Below are 16,368 nucleotides of genomic sequence, written 5' to 3' on the forward strand. Positions count from 1 at the left end.
AGGACTCCCATAGCACAAGAAATAAAAGCAAGAATCAATAACTGGGATACATTCAAACTAAATAGCTTTCTCTCAGCAAAGGAAACTATCAGCAATGTGAAGAGAGAGCCTACAGAGTGGGAGAATATCTTTGCCACTCATACTTCAGATAGAGCACTAATTTCCAGAATATATAAAGAACTCAAAAAACTCTACAGGAAGAATACAAAAAACCCAATCAACAAATGGGCTAAGGAAATGAACAGACACTTCACAGAAGAAGATGTACAAACAATCAACAGATATATGAAAAAATGTTCACCATCTTTAGTAATAAGAAAAATGCAAATCAAAACTACACTAAGATTCTATCTCACCCCAATTAGAATGGCGATTATCAAGAACACAAGCAACAATAGGTGTTGGAGAGGATGTGGGAAAGAAGGTACACTCATACATTGCTGGTGGGACTGCAAATTAGTGCAGCCACTCTGGAAAGCAGTGTGGAGATTCCTTAGAAAACTTGGAATGGACCTACAATTTGACCCAGCTATCCCACTCCTCGGCCTATATCCAAAGAACTTAAAATCAGCACACTACAGAGATACAGCCACATCAATGTTCATAGCGGCTCAATTCACAATAGCCAGACTATGGAACCAACCTAGATGCCCTTCAATTGATGAATGGATAAAGAAACTGTGGTATATATATACAATGGAATATTACTCAGCTATAAAGAATAATAAAATTATGGCATTTGCAGGCAAATGGATGAAATTGGAGAATATCATGTTAAGTGAGATAAGCCAATCTCAAAAATCCAAAAGAGGAATGATCTCACTGATAAGCGGATGATGACACTTAATGGGGGGTGGGAGTGGGACAAGAATGGAGGAAGGAGGGACTGTATAGAGGGAAAAGAGAGGTGGGAGGGGTGGGGGGGAAGGAAAAAATAATGGAATGAATCAAACATCATTACTCTATGTAAATTTATGAATATGCAAATGGTTTGCTGTTACTCCATGTACAAACAGAAACAACATGTGTCCCATTTGTTTACAATAAAAATAAATTTAAAAAAAAAGAAAGAAATTAAAGAAGATGTTAGAAGATGGAAAGACTTCCATGGTTTTGGTTAGGCAGAATTAATATTGTCAAAATTTTCATATTACCAAAAGCAATATACAGATTCAATGTAATTCCCATCAAAATACCAGTGACATTCTTCACAGAACTAGGAAAAACAAAGTTTAAATTCATTTGGAAGAATCAGAGACCCAGAACAGCCAAAGCAATACTAAAAAAAAAAAAAAAAAAATCATATTGGTTATTCAATCTAACCAAAGTGGTATGTGTGAGCACAAAAGAAGAGACCAGGACAAGTGCAAACTCCACAAATCAGCTCAGTTCTTTATTCAGGAATGAAGTATCACACAGGAACCGAGGGTACAGGGATGAAATGGCATTGGACTCAGTTTCCTGGTAGAAACAAAGAAAGGGACTAGGTTTATATAGGTTATTTTGAGGGGTGGTCTAATGAACATATCAGTTTTCTTGGGCACTCAGAAATTTGAGGGTATTTTTTGGTCAAAGGTCTGTGGGCAGTGCCTGGAGAGGATTTACCCTGGAGGAGATTAACGCCTCCTAGAGCCTGTTTCTTTTAAGGGTGATAAAACACCTCCCTGTCTGCAGCCGGCACCTGGAAGACACTTGTCTTGGGAGAAGAAGGCCATCAGTGCATGGTCTTCATTTTTATTTGTTTTTCTCAGGCCTCATTATCTTGGGAATTTCCCATTCTCCATACCCATTAGTGTGAAGCTAGAAATAAATAAGAGAGAAACTTCATGTAACTGAAAAATGCTTGGAAAATAACTAATGTGAGCCTAAACAACTAATGGGTCAAGGAAGAAACAAAAAAGAAATTTTGAAAATACTTTAAAAATAACAAAATGTACACACAATATTATAACTAAAGGGATGCAACAAATAGAATTTAAGAAGTAATTTTTTTTAACAATAAAGACCAACATAAATAAATAAGAATGCTCTTAAACACCTTACTGCAACACCTAAAAGGAATTAGAAAACAACAACAACAACAACAACAAAAACCTCAGTTTGTGGAAGGAATGAAAGATCAAAGAGGAAACTCAAGTCCAGACTAGATAAACAATGGAAAACATCAGCAAACTCAGGTAATTTTTGAAAGGAAAATTAAAAAAAAAAAAAAAAAAAAAAAAAAAAAAACAGAAATCTTGAGATCTTGAGTTACCCTTAGAAAAAGTTGGGAAAGTCAAATAAATAAAAGCAGAAAGAGGAGACATTACAAATTATAACATAGAAATATAAAGGATAATAAAAGAAGGTCACTATGCAGAAGTGTTACCCACAAAGTGTATGATCTAGAAGAAATGGATACATCCTACAAATCACTGTAAGGTTGGATACGGGTGGCCAAAAAGGAGTCAGACCAAAAGCTGCTGAAGTAAGCTTTATTGGATTGGCTCTTGGGCATGATTCACCAGTCCTCCAGGGTGAAAGCCAGGGTAGAGGGTCAGGGAATCTGCACGTGGCTCTGACTGGCCTAGGTCTTTATAGTCCTGAATTGGCTGAAGGTCCCGCTGAGTGACAAGTGGGTGCCAGGGGCCGTTAAGGTTCATCTGCGAGCATCTGATTGGTTGTGCTTTGGCTCCAGTAGGCTGCCTGATGTTCTGCCGGGCATGCGGGGGTTGCCCGCTTCCCGCTCCTTCTCGTTCATGCACCTGAATCCAACCTAACATCCAGACTTTTTGGTGATACAGGGAGCAGAAGTCCATCTGGCTACTTCCTGCTTATTAGGGGGTGTGGTAGGGAAGGTAAGGTTCAGGTGCCAGTTCGGTGGGGAGGCAGCTATAAGTGTGCAAAAGCATTTGGTTGTATGTTATCCTGGTGACCTCATTTATGAGGCTCTGGAAAAACCTGAGGAGACAGGGAGCAATCATTAGTAGTTCTATCACTAATATGGGAGTGAGGATGGAGGTCAGCCAGGCGAGAAGAGTGGAGTTCAACCATCCTGGCCAAGAGTCATTTGACTGTTATTTCTTCAGTCTTTCACTCAGATGCCTGAGAGTTTTGATGTTTTTCTCCACTAATCCAGTTTCATTGACGAAGTAGCAGCATTCTTCTTTTAGGAACCTACATGTTCCCCCTTTGTCCGCTGTCAGTAGATGCCTCTACTGCTTCTTGGAGTTGGTATTATAGCCTTAGGGTGGCAGTGACTGCACCCAGTAACTGAGTTCTCCTGCCCTCAACCTGAAGGCAGTGAGTGAGGAGGTTAGGGAAAGTCCAACCACCACCAGTAGGAAAACAACCCATTTCACCCTAGGGATGGGATTTTGAGCAAGTCAGATTAATTCACTTTACTATATAGCGTCAACTAAAGAACTAAGGTGGGGGGTGCACAGAAAGCAAAGGGCATATTGGAACCTAACTTTTTGTCAGAGTGACATTACAACAGAAAAAGAATCCTGGAGGAGCAAACATTGGAGAAGAGACCCATATGGTTTGGTTGCAAGGTACCAAGGTAGAGGAAGTGTATCAGTAAGCAAAGTTCTCTGAGGAGTTGTGATAAGGAGGAACTCCCTCTAAAGGTGAAGAGGGGGTTCTTTGAGGTGTTGAGGAAGTGTTAAGGGGGGTACTCATGGGAACAGCTGTTACAGGGGGTCCGGTCCAAAACTGCACAGAGAAAGCAATCTGAGATGTTATTGACTCTGGAGAGATTGAGAAGTTGAAGACCTTGACGTATCAGAGTAAGCCATGAGAAAGGATTAACATGGGCTGAGTAGCTGTGTATCCTAGAAGGGTGCTCTTTTAAGGCAGGAGACATGGCACCAATGGGAGTGGCCCAGAAGTTTGGCCACAGTTGGGGTGGTGAGTGTAACTGTGTGGGATCCAGTCCAGTGATTGAGGATGAAATTCTTGAAGCAAAACTGCACTGCCTGGTTGAAGAAGAATGATGGCTGATTTGGTTTGCAGTTCGGCTGGAGATGAGGCTGTGGAAGGCGCTAGAAGGTAGCAGTCTGCATGTTCCCTTAGGAGTTTGTGCAAGAGTGTGTGGTAAGGAGATAAGATGCCAGAGGAGAAGGGGTGATTGGGAAGTTTTGGTTGATTAGGAAAGGGTACCCATAGAGTAGCTCAAAGGGGTTGAGGCCTGAGGGGACTGTAATGGCTGCCCAGATTCTGGTAAGGGCCAATGGAAAGAGATTGGGCCAAGAAAGTCTAAGTTCAACAGCAAGTTTAGTGAGATGATCCTTGAGAATGCCGTTAGCCCTTTCAACCTTATCCGAGGATTGGAGTCGGTAGGGAATGTGGAGTCTCCAGGAGATATTGAGATTTTTGGAGACTAGTTGAACAACCTGAGAGGTGAAGACTAGACTGTTGTCTGGATGGATGGATGCAGGAAGTCTGAATCTGGGAATAATCTGCTCAATGCTGATGGAGGCAATGATGTCTGCAGTTTCCCTAGGGGTAGGGAAGGCTTCTATCCAGTCTGAAAAAGTATCAACCAAGATAAGTAAATAACAGAGCTTCTTGTGTCTGGGCATGTGGGTGAAATCAATCTGCCAGTTTTCACCTGGCTGATGGCCTCTCAATCTGATGTGTTTGGAGCTTGGGTTTGATGACCCCTTGTGAGGATACTGTGGAGCAGACCGGGCAAGCAGAGTGGATCTGCTCAAGAATGTATCTCATTCCTGGAAAGTGAAAGAGGGATTAGAGAAACCACAGAAGAGACTTAGGGCCAATATGAAGACAGTTATGAATGTCCATCGATAAGCTGTAAGCTTGCTGCTTGGGAAGGGCAATCTGGTTTCCCAGGAAGATCCAGTTATCATCCCTGAAATGGCTGCCCTGGGTTATTAGGTCCTCCTGTTCCTGTGAAGAATATTTAGGTATAATTATAGTGGATAGGAATAGGATGGGGGCTGTTGAGGACTTTGCTGTTAGGCCCAGTGCTATAGCATGCACCTTGTTACTACCCATGGTTATAGGATCTGAAGAATTTTGATGTCCTTGATAGTGTATGATGGCAATTTGGAATGGCAGCTGAAATGCCTCTAAGAGCTTAGAAATTAGGGAGATATTGACCACTGGTGACCCCTTTGTGGTTAGGAATCCATGCTCCTTCCAAAGAACCGAGTGTGAGTAAGCAATCAAGAAGGCATATTTGGAATCTGTATAGATGTTAACCTGTTTACCTTTGAATAGAATTAAGGCACTAATGAGAACAAAAAGTTCGGCTTTTTGGGACGTGGTCCCTTCTGGAAGGCAGTTGAATTCCAGGACTGACAGCAGGCCCAGTGTCCCTCATGTCTACCCTTGAAGTAAGCCCCTGGTGGAGAGGATTGCTGGTTCCCCTTTGAAGTTCTTGCTGGAACTGCAGGCTGCAGGGCAGCTATCAAGCTTAATACTGGAGTGTCACCTTTTTCTGTAAATGAGCCTGCCTGGCCAATTCGACTGATTCCTCTTGGACATTATAGACTTTGAAGGCCATTTTCATCAGATCTTGGAGAGAAGTTTGAGGGTCCTCCTCAGCTCATTTGAACTTTTTTCTCATATCAGGGACCAATTGAGAAATGAAGTGGGTTGCTAGCACTGTAGCCCCAGAAGGAGATTCAGGATCCAATTTAGTATATTTGGTAAGGGCCTCTGTAAGGCAGTTAAGAAGTAAAGGTGGATTCTCATTCAGATCCTGGGTAATTTCCCTCTGTTTATCAAAGTTTACCACCTCATTGGAGACTGCCTTCATGCCTGCTATGAGATATTGGACCGTGGGAGTGCAGTAATGGTGGCCCTGCTGACCTTCTTGATAGTCCCAGTTTGGTTTGGTTATTGGGACTGCTGCTGCCCCAGTGGGTAGGGTTGTGTCCATTAGGTGGATCTGATCAGCATGATCCTGTGCTGCCTGTTGGATGCAGGCTCATTCGTCTGGGGTAAGAGTGGAAGAAAGAGTGACATGAGCATCATGCCAGGTGAGATTATAAATCTGGGAAAGCTATCTAAATGTCTTAATATAGGTAGAGAAAGACCCTAGATGCTTCTCAGTCTGGGAAAGATCCTGGAGTGAGAATGGAACGTGGACTCACAATGCCCTCTGCATCAGCTACCTCCCAGAGGGGACAAGGCAGTTTGGGGTTGGGCGGTGGGAGGGTCTGATGGGATCCGGTGTGAGCGAAAATAGGGGAAGAGATAGTTGAGTGGGTGGAGGGAAGTTCTGGGGGAGGAGAAAAAGAGGAGGGAGAGGGCTTGGAGGAGGAGGAGGAGCTGTAGCCATAGGAGGAAGGGGCGAGTTATAACTGTGGGAGGAGAGGAAGAGGAGGAGGAAGTCTGGCCTGAGTAAGGAGGGGGAAGAAGAGAGGTGGAGCCAAAAGCAGTTCTGGTAGATCTGAAAACGTGGAAGAAGAAGCAGGAGAACAATGGGGGAGAGGTTTGGGAACATCTCTGGCGAGGAAAACTTGGTCAGTAGAACAGGTAGAACAAAGGGAGGGGCGAGCTCGTATATCCCAAAAATCCTGAATAAAAGGTAATTCTGACCATTTCTCTTTCCTGTGACAATAATTGCCCAAGTCAGTGAGGTTTTAAAAATCAAAGAATCCCTCCGGAGGCCATTTTGAGCCATTATCCAAAACATACTGAGTTCAGGCCACAGTCCAGTAAAAGATCACCTGCTTATGGCTGGCGTGAGTTTTGGGCAAGTCCTAATTTAGTGAAATTAAGGTACAGACAGCCCAAAGAAGTCTTGGGGTCTAGGGAGGACCCAGTATTTCCCATGACCTTTTAGTATTACCCAGGAGTGACAGGAGCAGGAAGAGGCGTCCCAAGTCCTGGTTGTGATCATCAGAGAAAAGGAAGGCCGGCAGACCAAAGGTTAGAACGTCTTCTTAGCCTTCGGGCCTGGAACGGAATGAGGGGCTAGTCAGAGCCTGGAACCTCTTCACAGTCTGCCAGTGCCCAAATGGACCGGGCAGGGTTCTGTGTCGCAGGCAACTTAGGACAGAGCCCAGTAGAAAAGGCCAAGGGATATAAGGAAGGGAACTTACCCTGTCGGCCCAATGAAGAGAAAAGGATGGTGAAGGAGTTTCCTGGTCCATCTGAGGGAGAAGGCTGATGTCCTCCTGATGAGGAAGATCAAAAGACCCTTCCCGGGTTTTGGAAATGTAAGGTCGGATGTGGATGGCCACAAAGGAGTCAGACCAGAAGCGGCTGAACAAAACTTTATTGGCATTGGCTCTCCAGCAAGATTCACTAGACCTCCAGGGTGAAGGCCAGGGTAGAGGGCGTGGAATTCTCCAACTGGCCTGGGTCTTTATAGTCCTGAACTGGCTGGGGGTCCCACTGAGTGACAAGTGGGTGCAAGGGGCCGGCAGGGTTTATCTGCCAGCATTTGATTGGTCGTGATTTGGCGGAGTGGCCTGCCTGATGTTCCACAGTACGTACGCAGGTGCCTGCTGCCCTGCTCCCTCTCATCCATCTGCCTGAATCCAACCTAACAATCACCAGGAAGAAATAGAAAATCTGACCAGACCAGTAGTAATTAAGGAGATTGAATCAGTTGTAGAACATCTGACATTGGAGAAACTCTGGACCTGATGGTCTGAGTCCTCCAATAGCTGAATTCTTTTATTAGAATTATTTTATTAGAAAAAATATTGTCATTTCTCAAACATTTCTTAAAAAAATAATTGTCAAGAAGGAATATTTCAAACTCATTTTCAGAGGGCATCATTATCCTTTTAGCAAAGTCAGAATAAAACACAGAAATAAAAGAAAATTACAGGTTACTATTTCTGAGGAACATAGATATATCTATATCCAGGAAAATACCAACTGAATTTACCAGCACACTAAATCTACCACTCAACATAACAAAGCAAGTTATCCCAAGAAGAAAAGATACTCCAACCTATGCAAATCTATAAATGGGATAAGGCATAATGACAGAATTAAAGTGAAAATTAACATACGATCATATCATACATGCAGTAAAAGCATTTAACAAATGCAATGTGCTTTCTGGACCAAAGTCCAACAAATTAGGACGTATATGACAAGGCCATCACTTGGTGAAGCTTAAAACTTTTTGCTCGTCAAGAACAAGAAGAGTATGCCCAGTCTTACCACCGCTATTCAAATACAGCAGTGGAAGCTCCAGTCAGTTAGTAAAAAAGAAATAAAAGGTTCCCAAGTTTGAAAGAAAGAAGTCAAATCATCTCATTTTCAGATTACATAACATTATGTATAAAAAAAAACCCTACAGCTTTCACAAGAAAATCTTAGATCACAAGAAAATCTTAGATCTTATAACTGAATTCTAGAGTATTGCAGAATATAAAATTAGTAGTGTTTTCACATAGTAAACACATAAAAATGTAAAGGAAAACAATCTCAATTATAGTAACTACAACATGTAAAATATGTAGGTATAAATTTAACTGAAGAGCTGAAGAATTTTTGTTGAGAATAAGTGAAGGCACAAAAAGGTACACTCATACAATGCTGGAGAGACACAGTGACACAGCCACATCAATGTTTATAGCAGCTCAATTCACAATAGCTAAGCTATGAAACCAACCGAGATGCTCTTCAACAAATGAATGGATAAAGAAACTGTAGTATATATACACAATGGAATATTACTCAGTCTTGAAGAAGAAAGAAATTATGGTATTGGCAGATGGATGGAGCTGGAGAATATCATGCTAAGTGAGATAAGGCAATCCCCGAAAAAACCGGAGGCCAAATGTTTTCTCTGCTAAGCAGATGCTCTTCCATAATTGTGGGGAGTAGGGAAGAATAAAGGATTGGGCAGAGGGGAATAAGGAGAGGGGAGGGGTGTGGGAGTGGGAAAGGTGGTGGAATGAGATGAACATTATTACCCTCTATACATGTATGATTACACAACCTGTATGATTCTGCACCATCTACAGCCAGAGGAATGATTTGTGCTCCATTTGTGAATAGTGTGTCAAAATGCATTCTACTCTCATGTACAACTAATTAGAAGAAATTCAAACATTACCAGATCAATTAAAAAATATAAATATATCCAGCATTCATGGATTGCAAAACGTCTTGCTAAAACGTCCATATTCTTCAAGATATCTGTCGATTCAACACAATGTCAATCAAAATCCAAAGGCTTTTTCTTTTACAGAATTAGAAAAGAAATATATTAAAATTTCTATTTAACCAAGAAGACCCCGAAGAACCAAAACAATTTTGAGCAAACCAAACAAAGCTGAAGGCATCACACTACTTGACTTCAAAATCTACTACAAATAAGTATGAATCAAAACACATGGAAGTGGCATACAAAGAGACACACAGCTCAATGGGATGGGATAGTGATCACAAAAGAATTTGAGGCACTTCTGGTCAATTTATTTTCAAGAAAGGTACTAATAACACACAATATGGAAAGGACAGTCTCTTCCATAAAAACCAAAATTATTAATGAAAGAATAGAAATACACATAATGTTAACACAAAAGAAATGTTAACATCCATGGCTATTTTAATAACATGAAAAGTATATTTCAGGACAACAAATATTACCAGAGACAAAAGAAGGTCATCTCACACTAAGATAGCAGTCAATAAATCAGGAAGACCTAACAATTTCAATTATGTAGGCCCCTAATCACAGAGCTGAAATATGGGAATAAGATTGATAAAACTCCAAGGAGGAGGCGCAGACTGAAAGTTATAAACAAAAATGTCCAAAGCCTACTCTCAACAATTGATTAAAGTTGATAAAAATTCATCATAGTTTAACCAATTTTGTATAATTCATGTTTACCCAATGATCAAAATATAAGGCTATTTCTTCTTTTGAAGTGCATAGATATTTGCCAAGTTAGGGAATATTCTGTGCCATAGAAAAAGTCTCAATTAATTTAAAAAATATTCAAGTTACCCAGACTTGTACACAGATATATGACACAGTTCTATTTGTAATATCCCCAAAGTGGAAAGAACACACCTATCCTTCAGCAGATGAATGGATGGCAACATGCTGGTCTTTTAGTACAACTGAATAGTATTCAGCAACATAAAAGGAATGTTCCACTGATGCAAACACCAATATGACAAATATCAAAATAAGTATGATGAGGGAAAGAAGTTAGATTTAATAAGATAAGATTTAATAATGGAAACTTTGAGAGCTGAGACACAGGCCACTTTCTAGATGGTGATGGTCTTTTCATGGTGGTATGCATTTATCCATGCTTATTAAATTGTACAGTTTCAATATGAGCAGTTTATTATATGTCAGTGCACTACAAACGTTGTATTTAAACCTAGGAAATTAAACAGATGTATTTTTAACTCACTTCAATGTCCTTTTTAAAAACTTAAAGATATCTTAATAATTTCATATCCATTTTACAAAAGATAATATCTCATGTAATCATAGAAGAAACTGAATTACACCAGAACATTTGACCAAGATTACCTGCCTATTCAGACCACCTTGACTTAAGTCAGGGAACTCTGTCATATCACAGTTTTTATTATTTGTGGTCATATGTCACACTGCTCTGGCAATTGGAAATAAAATCTTAATTAGATGGGCTTATGTAGGTAGGATTACAGATTGAGATTGCAGAAGACATCTCCTTAATACTTATCGTTCAAATGAATAACTTTACTAATTTTTAACACTGGGCTGATTTACATGAGGTTTATCTGTCTCCCTGTTCTGACATAAAGAGTATGCAACAGTTGGTATTACTCTTAGACACAAAACCCCAAGAGAAGTCCAGGTAATTATTTCCATGATTCATGTTCCCTCAGATCATAGGATAAAAAATTTCAACTGAGTGGTTTCAGGTGGTAAATATAGGTCATGCCGAGGGAGAGCATTTCCACAAACATTGTGTCCACCCAGCAATGGATGTCATCACAAGCACACTTCAGAAGGAGAGGGAATCTGCTCTAACAGGAAACATAGTATTTAGTAAGTTTTCTCAGCTTTCTGATTCTCTTAAGATAAATCCTAAAATATTTGTATGTGCCTCTTTTAAGGACATCCACTATGCCTGGAGTTAAGTGTGCCTTTAGCCTCTGATCTTCTCAGAAGTCATTTCATGGACTTTCCCCTCCTACCCTTTCCTTACTAGATTCTATGGTCTTACCAACAGTGCACACAACACTAAGATGTTCTACCTCAGGCAAGTCTGTGTATGCAGCTCACATTCTCTGCTTGCCAATCAACATGGACATCTTCCAACTGTCCTCATGTGAATGGTCTCTGCTTTTAAAAAGGATATGTATTTTTATATCCCAAAGTATATAGTATGTCAGATAACTTTTGTCATAGAGATATAAGTAAAAATGATGACAAATATAAAGAAAAGTGATGTAAAATTTGGTCCTTCCAAACCTGAGAACAAAGGAAGGCATCAAGAGCTACTAGAAAATCTCATCAATAGCACATTAAATTGTTTAAGTTCTACTATATGCTAGGAAAATAACAAATATCGAAAATATCAAACAGTTTAGTAGTTTTACCATTAAAAAAATCTGAATGGAAGGATATTACATTAGAAGGAATTAATACTTTTATTGGTGTCTTTTTATAGTCCTAAAAGAGTAATTCTGTTTGTCTTCTTTGCCTCTTTTTGACTTCATTAATTCCAGACCTAATATTAGTTCTTTTGTGAAAATTATTTGAAAATGAGAATTCTAAAGATGCTTTATTAGAATATCCTATTATCTTAGTTCCTGTAAGATGGTAATAATGCCTCCTGGGCAAGACAGGTAAAGGTAGAACCAGTTGCTATGTTCCTGGAGAGTAAGCAGCCTGTGTGGTCAATCTGTTGCTTATGCTTCTTCTGTTACTGAATAGGTAGGTGGGTATTAGTTTAGACAAAATGTCAGTAGGAGACCTTCCTTTAAAGAAAAGCAGTTTATATATTTTGCTTACAGAAAGTGTTCAGCTCACCAGTACAATTGTGGTCCATAGCTTTGGAAATGGGAATGTGTCAAAATCCACCACAAAGAATGGAGAAAGGAAGTAATTCTTTATGAACATACACTGAGTTCTTGAAATGGTTAAGGGTTTTCTGTATATTTTCCTTTACATAAATACAAAATTTTTATTAAATAATCATGCTCATTTTAGAGTAAGGAAATGGAAACAAAAATGATTTAGTACTAAGTTATAAGGTCAACAAGTATTGAAGTGAGACTTTAATCAGATCTACATTAAAACTGTGATAATTCTTCAAATTCTCCTAAATGCTAGTTAATGTAAATATAGTAATATGACTAGTCCTCCAGTGTTTTGAATAATAGCAAATTCAATTTTTTAACAAAAAAGCAAATACAAATTTTTAACAAAAAATAGCAATTACTTGATTTTTTAACAAAAATGCTGTGTGATTTCTTAAAGAAGGGACATAGTTATCTTTTAGCAAATTATTCTCTCAAACATATTTGAAATCATGCTTTTTCCATTAACTATCGTCTATGTAACTAATTCTAGCAGTACAGAACTAGTTTCTTAAAAGTTAACTTCAAAATTTTTGTGTCAACAGAAAATTGAGTTATGAGAATCAGATCAGATTGTTCAAGTTTTCCGGATACATAGACCTATTACATGCAATATCAATATATTGTCCTTAGAAATTGAGTAAATTTCTATTATAGAAGATATGTTTATTTTCAAGTAAAAATACTATTGTTACACATCCTATTTTCCATAGCAAATGTATATGTTATCTAATTTATTCAGGAGAATTTTGTTTTCATTTTATCTTTGTTTATCTTTTGTTTATTTATCTTATCTTTGTCTGTTTATCTTTTATCTTTGTCTCTGACTTTCAGTAAAATTGAAGAGGAAAATATTGCCAAAATAAGTTAATAGGCTTTATTATTCATACTCTCCTTGGCCCCACCATGGAGATTTCAAGGTATAAAAGAAATCGAGGCACATACACTAAAACAATGCCAAAGGGAATTACTGAAGAAGAAAGGAAAATGGGCAATTATTTTCTACCAATTTGAGGAAGTCTTGTCCATTTATTTAGAGATCAATATAAGCAATATCATTATATTTAAAGGTGAATAATCAGTGTTCACTGAAAGTTTACAAAGCACTCAGTACTCAGAGTCAATTCTCATCTTGCAAATAAGGGATAGATAGATAGATAGATAGATAGATAGATAGATAGATAGATAGATAGATCATAGATGTGACATTGGTAGCATTCATGATCAGGGACTAAAATTTCAAAGCCTAGGGATTTTGCTGTGTTCATTGATATAATTAAAGGCCAATATTTTTGTAACCTGAAATCATATGGAACATTCAGAGTTCCATCAAGTTCAAATCTGATTTTGAGTGGCCTTCCATTTTGATAAAAAAGAATTTCTACATAAATCTACATTGATTCTTTTCTAATCCATTCAATTTAATAACTAGGTTATAGTATGTTGCAGTTTTTAATTCATGATAAATTATACATCTGCTTTGGCATACAGATCATTATGCGAACATGTTGATTATTTGGCCTTCAAGGTATTTATTATAAGAGCTTTTCTCATAAAGGTTGTCACAACTTTTTTAAAATGCATCAGCTAAAAATTTACTTTCATGATGTCATATCGAAGAGGTTACATAGAGACTTGAAATCATTATGCCCAATGAAAAGAAATGGTAAGAATGCCTCATTTTAACTGTGCTGGATTTCAATGCTACTTTACTGTCATCTTCCAAAGTAAATGACTTCACTTTTGTTATTTAGTTTAATGATTGTTAGTTTCATGCTCAATTTTTTTTTTTTTAATGTCCTGAAGCTACTTTCCAGATGAAGCTACAATCACTATCTAGCCTTTTGACTTTGCTGTCTGCTTTCTTTATTACCTTCTTCTGAGAGTATGCTCCCAGTAGGTCATTTGCATATAAACCCCATCCCATGTCCTGTGTCCTGGAAAGTTAGTCAGCTAACTTTGCTTTTGGAAATAATGCTATTTTGGTCAAGATTTCTCTTTCTGATTAAATTTTTCAATTTCAAATTTAAATGTTAAATTTCAATGTGAATGTAAAATCCCAAATAAAAAAGTGCCCTTTCTCAATTTCACTAATTAATAATATTTTGTTCTCTCTAGGTATTTTAGAGGATGAGATGAATAGAATGGATGGAGGAAATCAGTCTATAGTATCAGAATTTGTGCTTCTTGGACTTGGCCACTCATGGAATGTGCAGGTCTTACTCTTCATGATATTTTTGGTGCTTTACCTGATCATCATCTCTGGGAATATTATCATTATAATATTAATAATCACTGACCCTCATCTCCATTCCCCCATGTATTTCTTATTAGCTAATCTGTCCTTTGTTGACATGTGGCTTTCCTCAGTCACCACTCCTAAGATGATCACAGACTTTCTTAGGGAGAACAAGACCATTTCCTTTGCAGGTTGCATGTGCCAGATTCTCTTTGTGCATGTTGCTGGAGGGGGTGAAATGGTGCTTCTGGTGGCTATGGCCTACGACCGCTATGTGGCCATCTGCAAACCACTCCATTACTCCATCATTATGAGTCTGCAAAGGTGCATTGGATTAGTGCTGACATCCTGGACCACTGGCTTTGTGCACGCCATGAGCCAGATGACTGTGGTTATGCAACTGCCCTTCTGTGGTTCCAAGGAAATAGACAGCTTCTTCTGTGATATACCACTGGTGATCAAGCTGGCCTGTGTAGAATCTGACAATTTGGACATTTTAATGAATATTGATACAGGAGTTGTGGCTGTAACCTGCTTTATTCTGTTGCTAATATCTTACACATATATTCTTTTCACTGTCCTCCAAAGCTCTAAAACTGGTGCATCCAAAGCCCTTTCTACGTGCACTGCCCATGTCACAGTGGTGATGCTCTTTTTTGGACCCTGCATCTTCATCTATGTGTGGCCAATCAGCATTACCTGGTTAGACAAATTTCTAGCTGTGTTTTACTCTGTTATTACACCTCTCCTAAATCCAGCCATTTATACACTGAGAAATAAAGAGATGAAAAAGGCTTTGAAAAAATTCAGGAGCTATTACATGGGTTCCAAAGGAAATACTTAATTGCCCAGAAAGCTCACACAAAATATTTCAAATTGATGCCACAATCATCAGGTGAAATGGGTTTAAATTCAGGGAATTAGTGAATATCTGCCAATTGTTCCAGCCTCCAGTTATTGGTGTAGGTTTATTATAATTCAGGTCATTTAATAATCAACCTGCAAAACACTGAATTACTTCCCCAAAATCAAAATTTCAATGATCCCTCCTTATGGGAAAATTATTCAGTTAGTCTTTCTATGTCTTCATAAATATGAAGAGCCTAAAATTTGTTCAACAAATATATCCATCCATCCTGATGGAAAAAATTTTAATGAACTTTGCTTGAATACTGTCCTAACCAGATTTTAAAAAATCTACTTCGTAAAGTAACCCCTCCTTTCAAACTTTTATTTTGTCCTTTGTCAAAAGGCAATCATTATTATTTTTTCCTTATCCTAGATTTCCACCAAAATACTAACAGAGGTGGGGAATAAGTAAAACTGCAGTAAGGACTACCTAAATAAATAGTGTGTAAGACATAACAGTGGAGTTCACTCTGTGTTGAGTTTCACTAACTCAGTTAAAGTACAGTGACAAAATAAAATAAAAAATAAATTGTATTTATATTATTTATCTCAGTCTCAAAGACTAAAATTTTTTCTTTTAATTATTATTTATCTTTTGTGTAAAAATCCTGAAATATAATCTCCCTAAGGGAAATAAGTTTGACATAGCAGGTTAAATGCTGATACTACAATAATTTAGTAGAGTGGATAGTACATACTTAATATATAGTAAACATATTTTAAAACATCTATGCATTTCAATTGTTCCATTCAAATACATAAAACACCCATTTGTCAAGATATATGTAAATATTTTTTAGAACTTAAAAAATAGTCCAGGTGGGCACAGTGGCACACTCCTATAATTCTAGTGACATTGGGGGCTGAGGCAGGAGGATCACAAGTTCAAAGCCAGCCTCAGCAAAAGCTAGGTGCTAATCAACTCAGTGAGGCCCTGTCTCTAAATAAAATATATAATAGGACTGGGGATGTGACTCAGTGGTTGAGTGCCCTGAATTTAATCCCTAGTACCAAAAACAACAACAAAAAATATTGTCCCAAAAGTTCAAATATATGTACTATTTTTTCTGTAATTTTCTAAATTATATGGTAAATGAATTGAAACTCGCTTATAAGACCAATGCAAATTTCTAAACAACAGATAAATTATATGCAGTTCTTGTTTTCTTACTATAAGAACAAAATAAAATAAAGTGGTAGAACAA

At 38.2% G+C, this 16,368-nt stretch overlaps 1 protein-coding gene across 1 annotated transcript; it reads left to right on the plus strand.

Moving 5' to 3' along the window:
- Positions 1-14,150: 14,150 nt before the first annotated feature.
- LOC306653375 (olfactory receptor 4K3-like) lies at positions 14,151-15,098 on the plus strand (the record flags this gene model as incomplete). The annotated part of the gene is made up of 1 exon (XM_079126377.1): positions 14,151-15,098. The coding sequence occupies one exon, from the start codon at positions 14,151-14,153 to the stop codon at positions 15,096-15,098; it is 948 nt and encodes a 315-aa protein (XP_078982503.1).
- Between the last annotated feature and the right edge of the window lie 1,270 nt (positions 15,099-16,368).

This window comes from Sciurus vulgaris (genome assembly GCF_902686455.1).
Source record: "Sciurus vulgaris genome assembly, chromosome: 2".
In the NCBI taxonomy this organism is placed as follows: domain Eukaryota; kingdom Metazoa; phylum Chordata; class Mammalia; order Rodentia; family Sciuridae; genus Sciurus; species Sciurus vulgaris.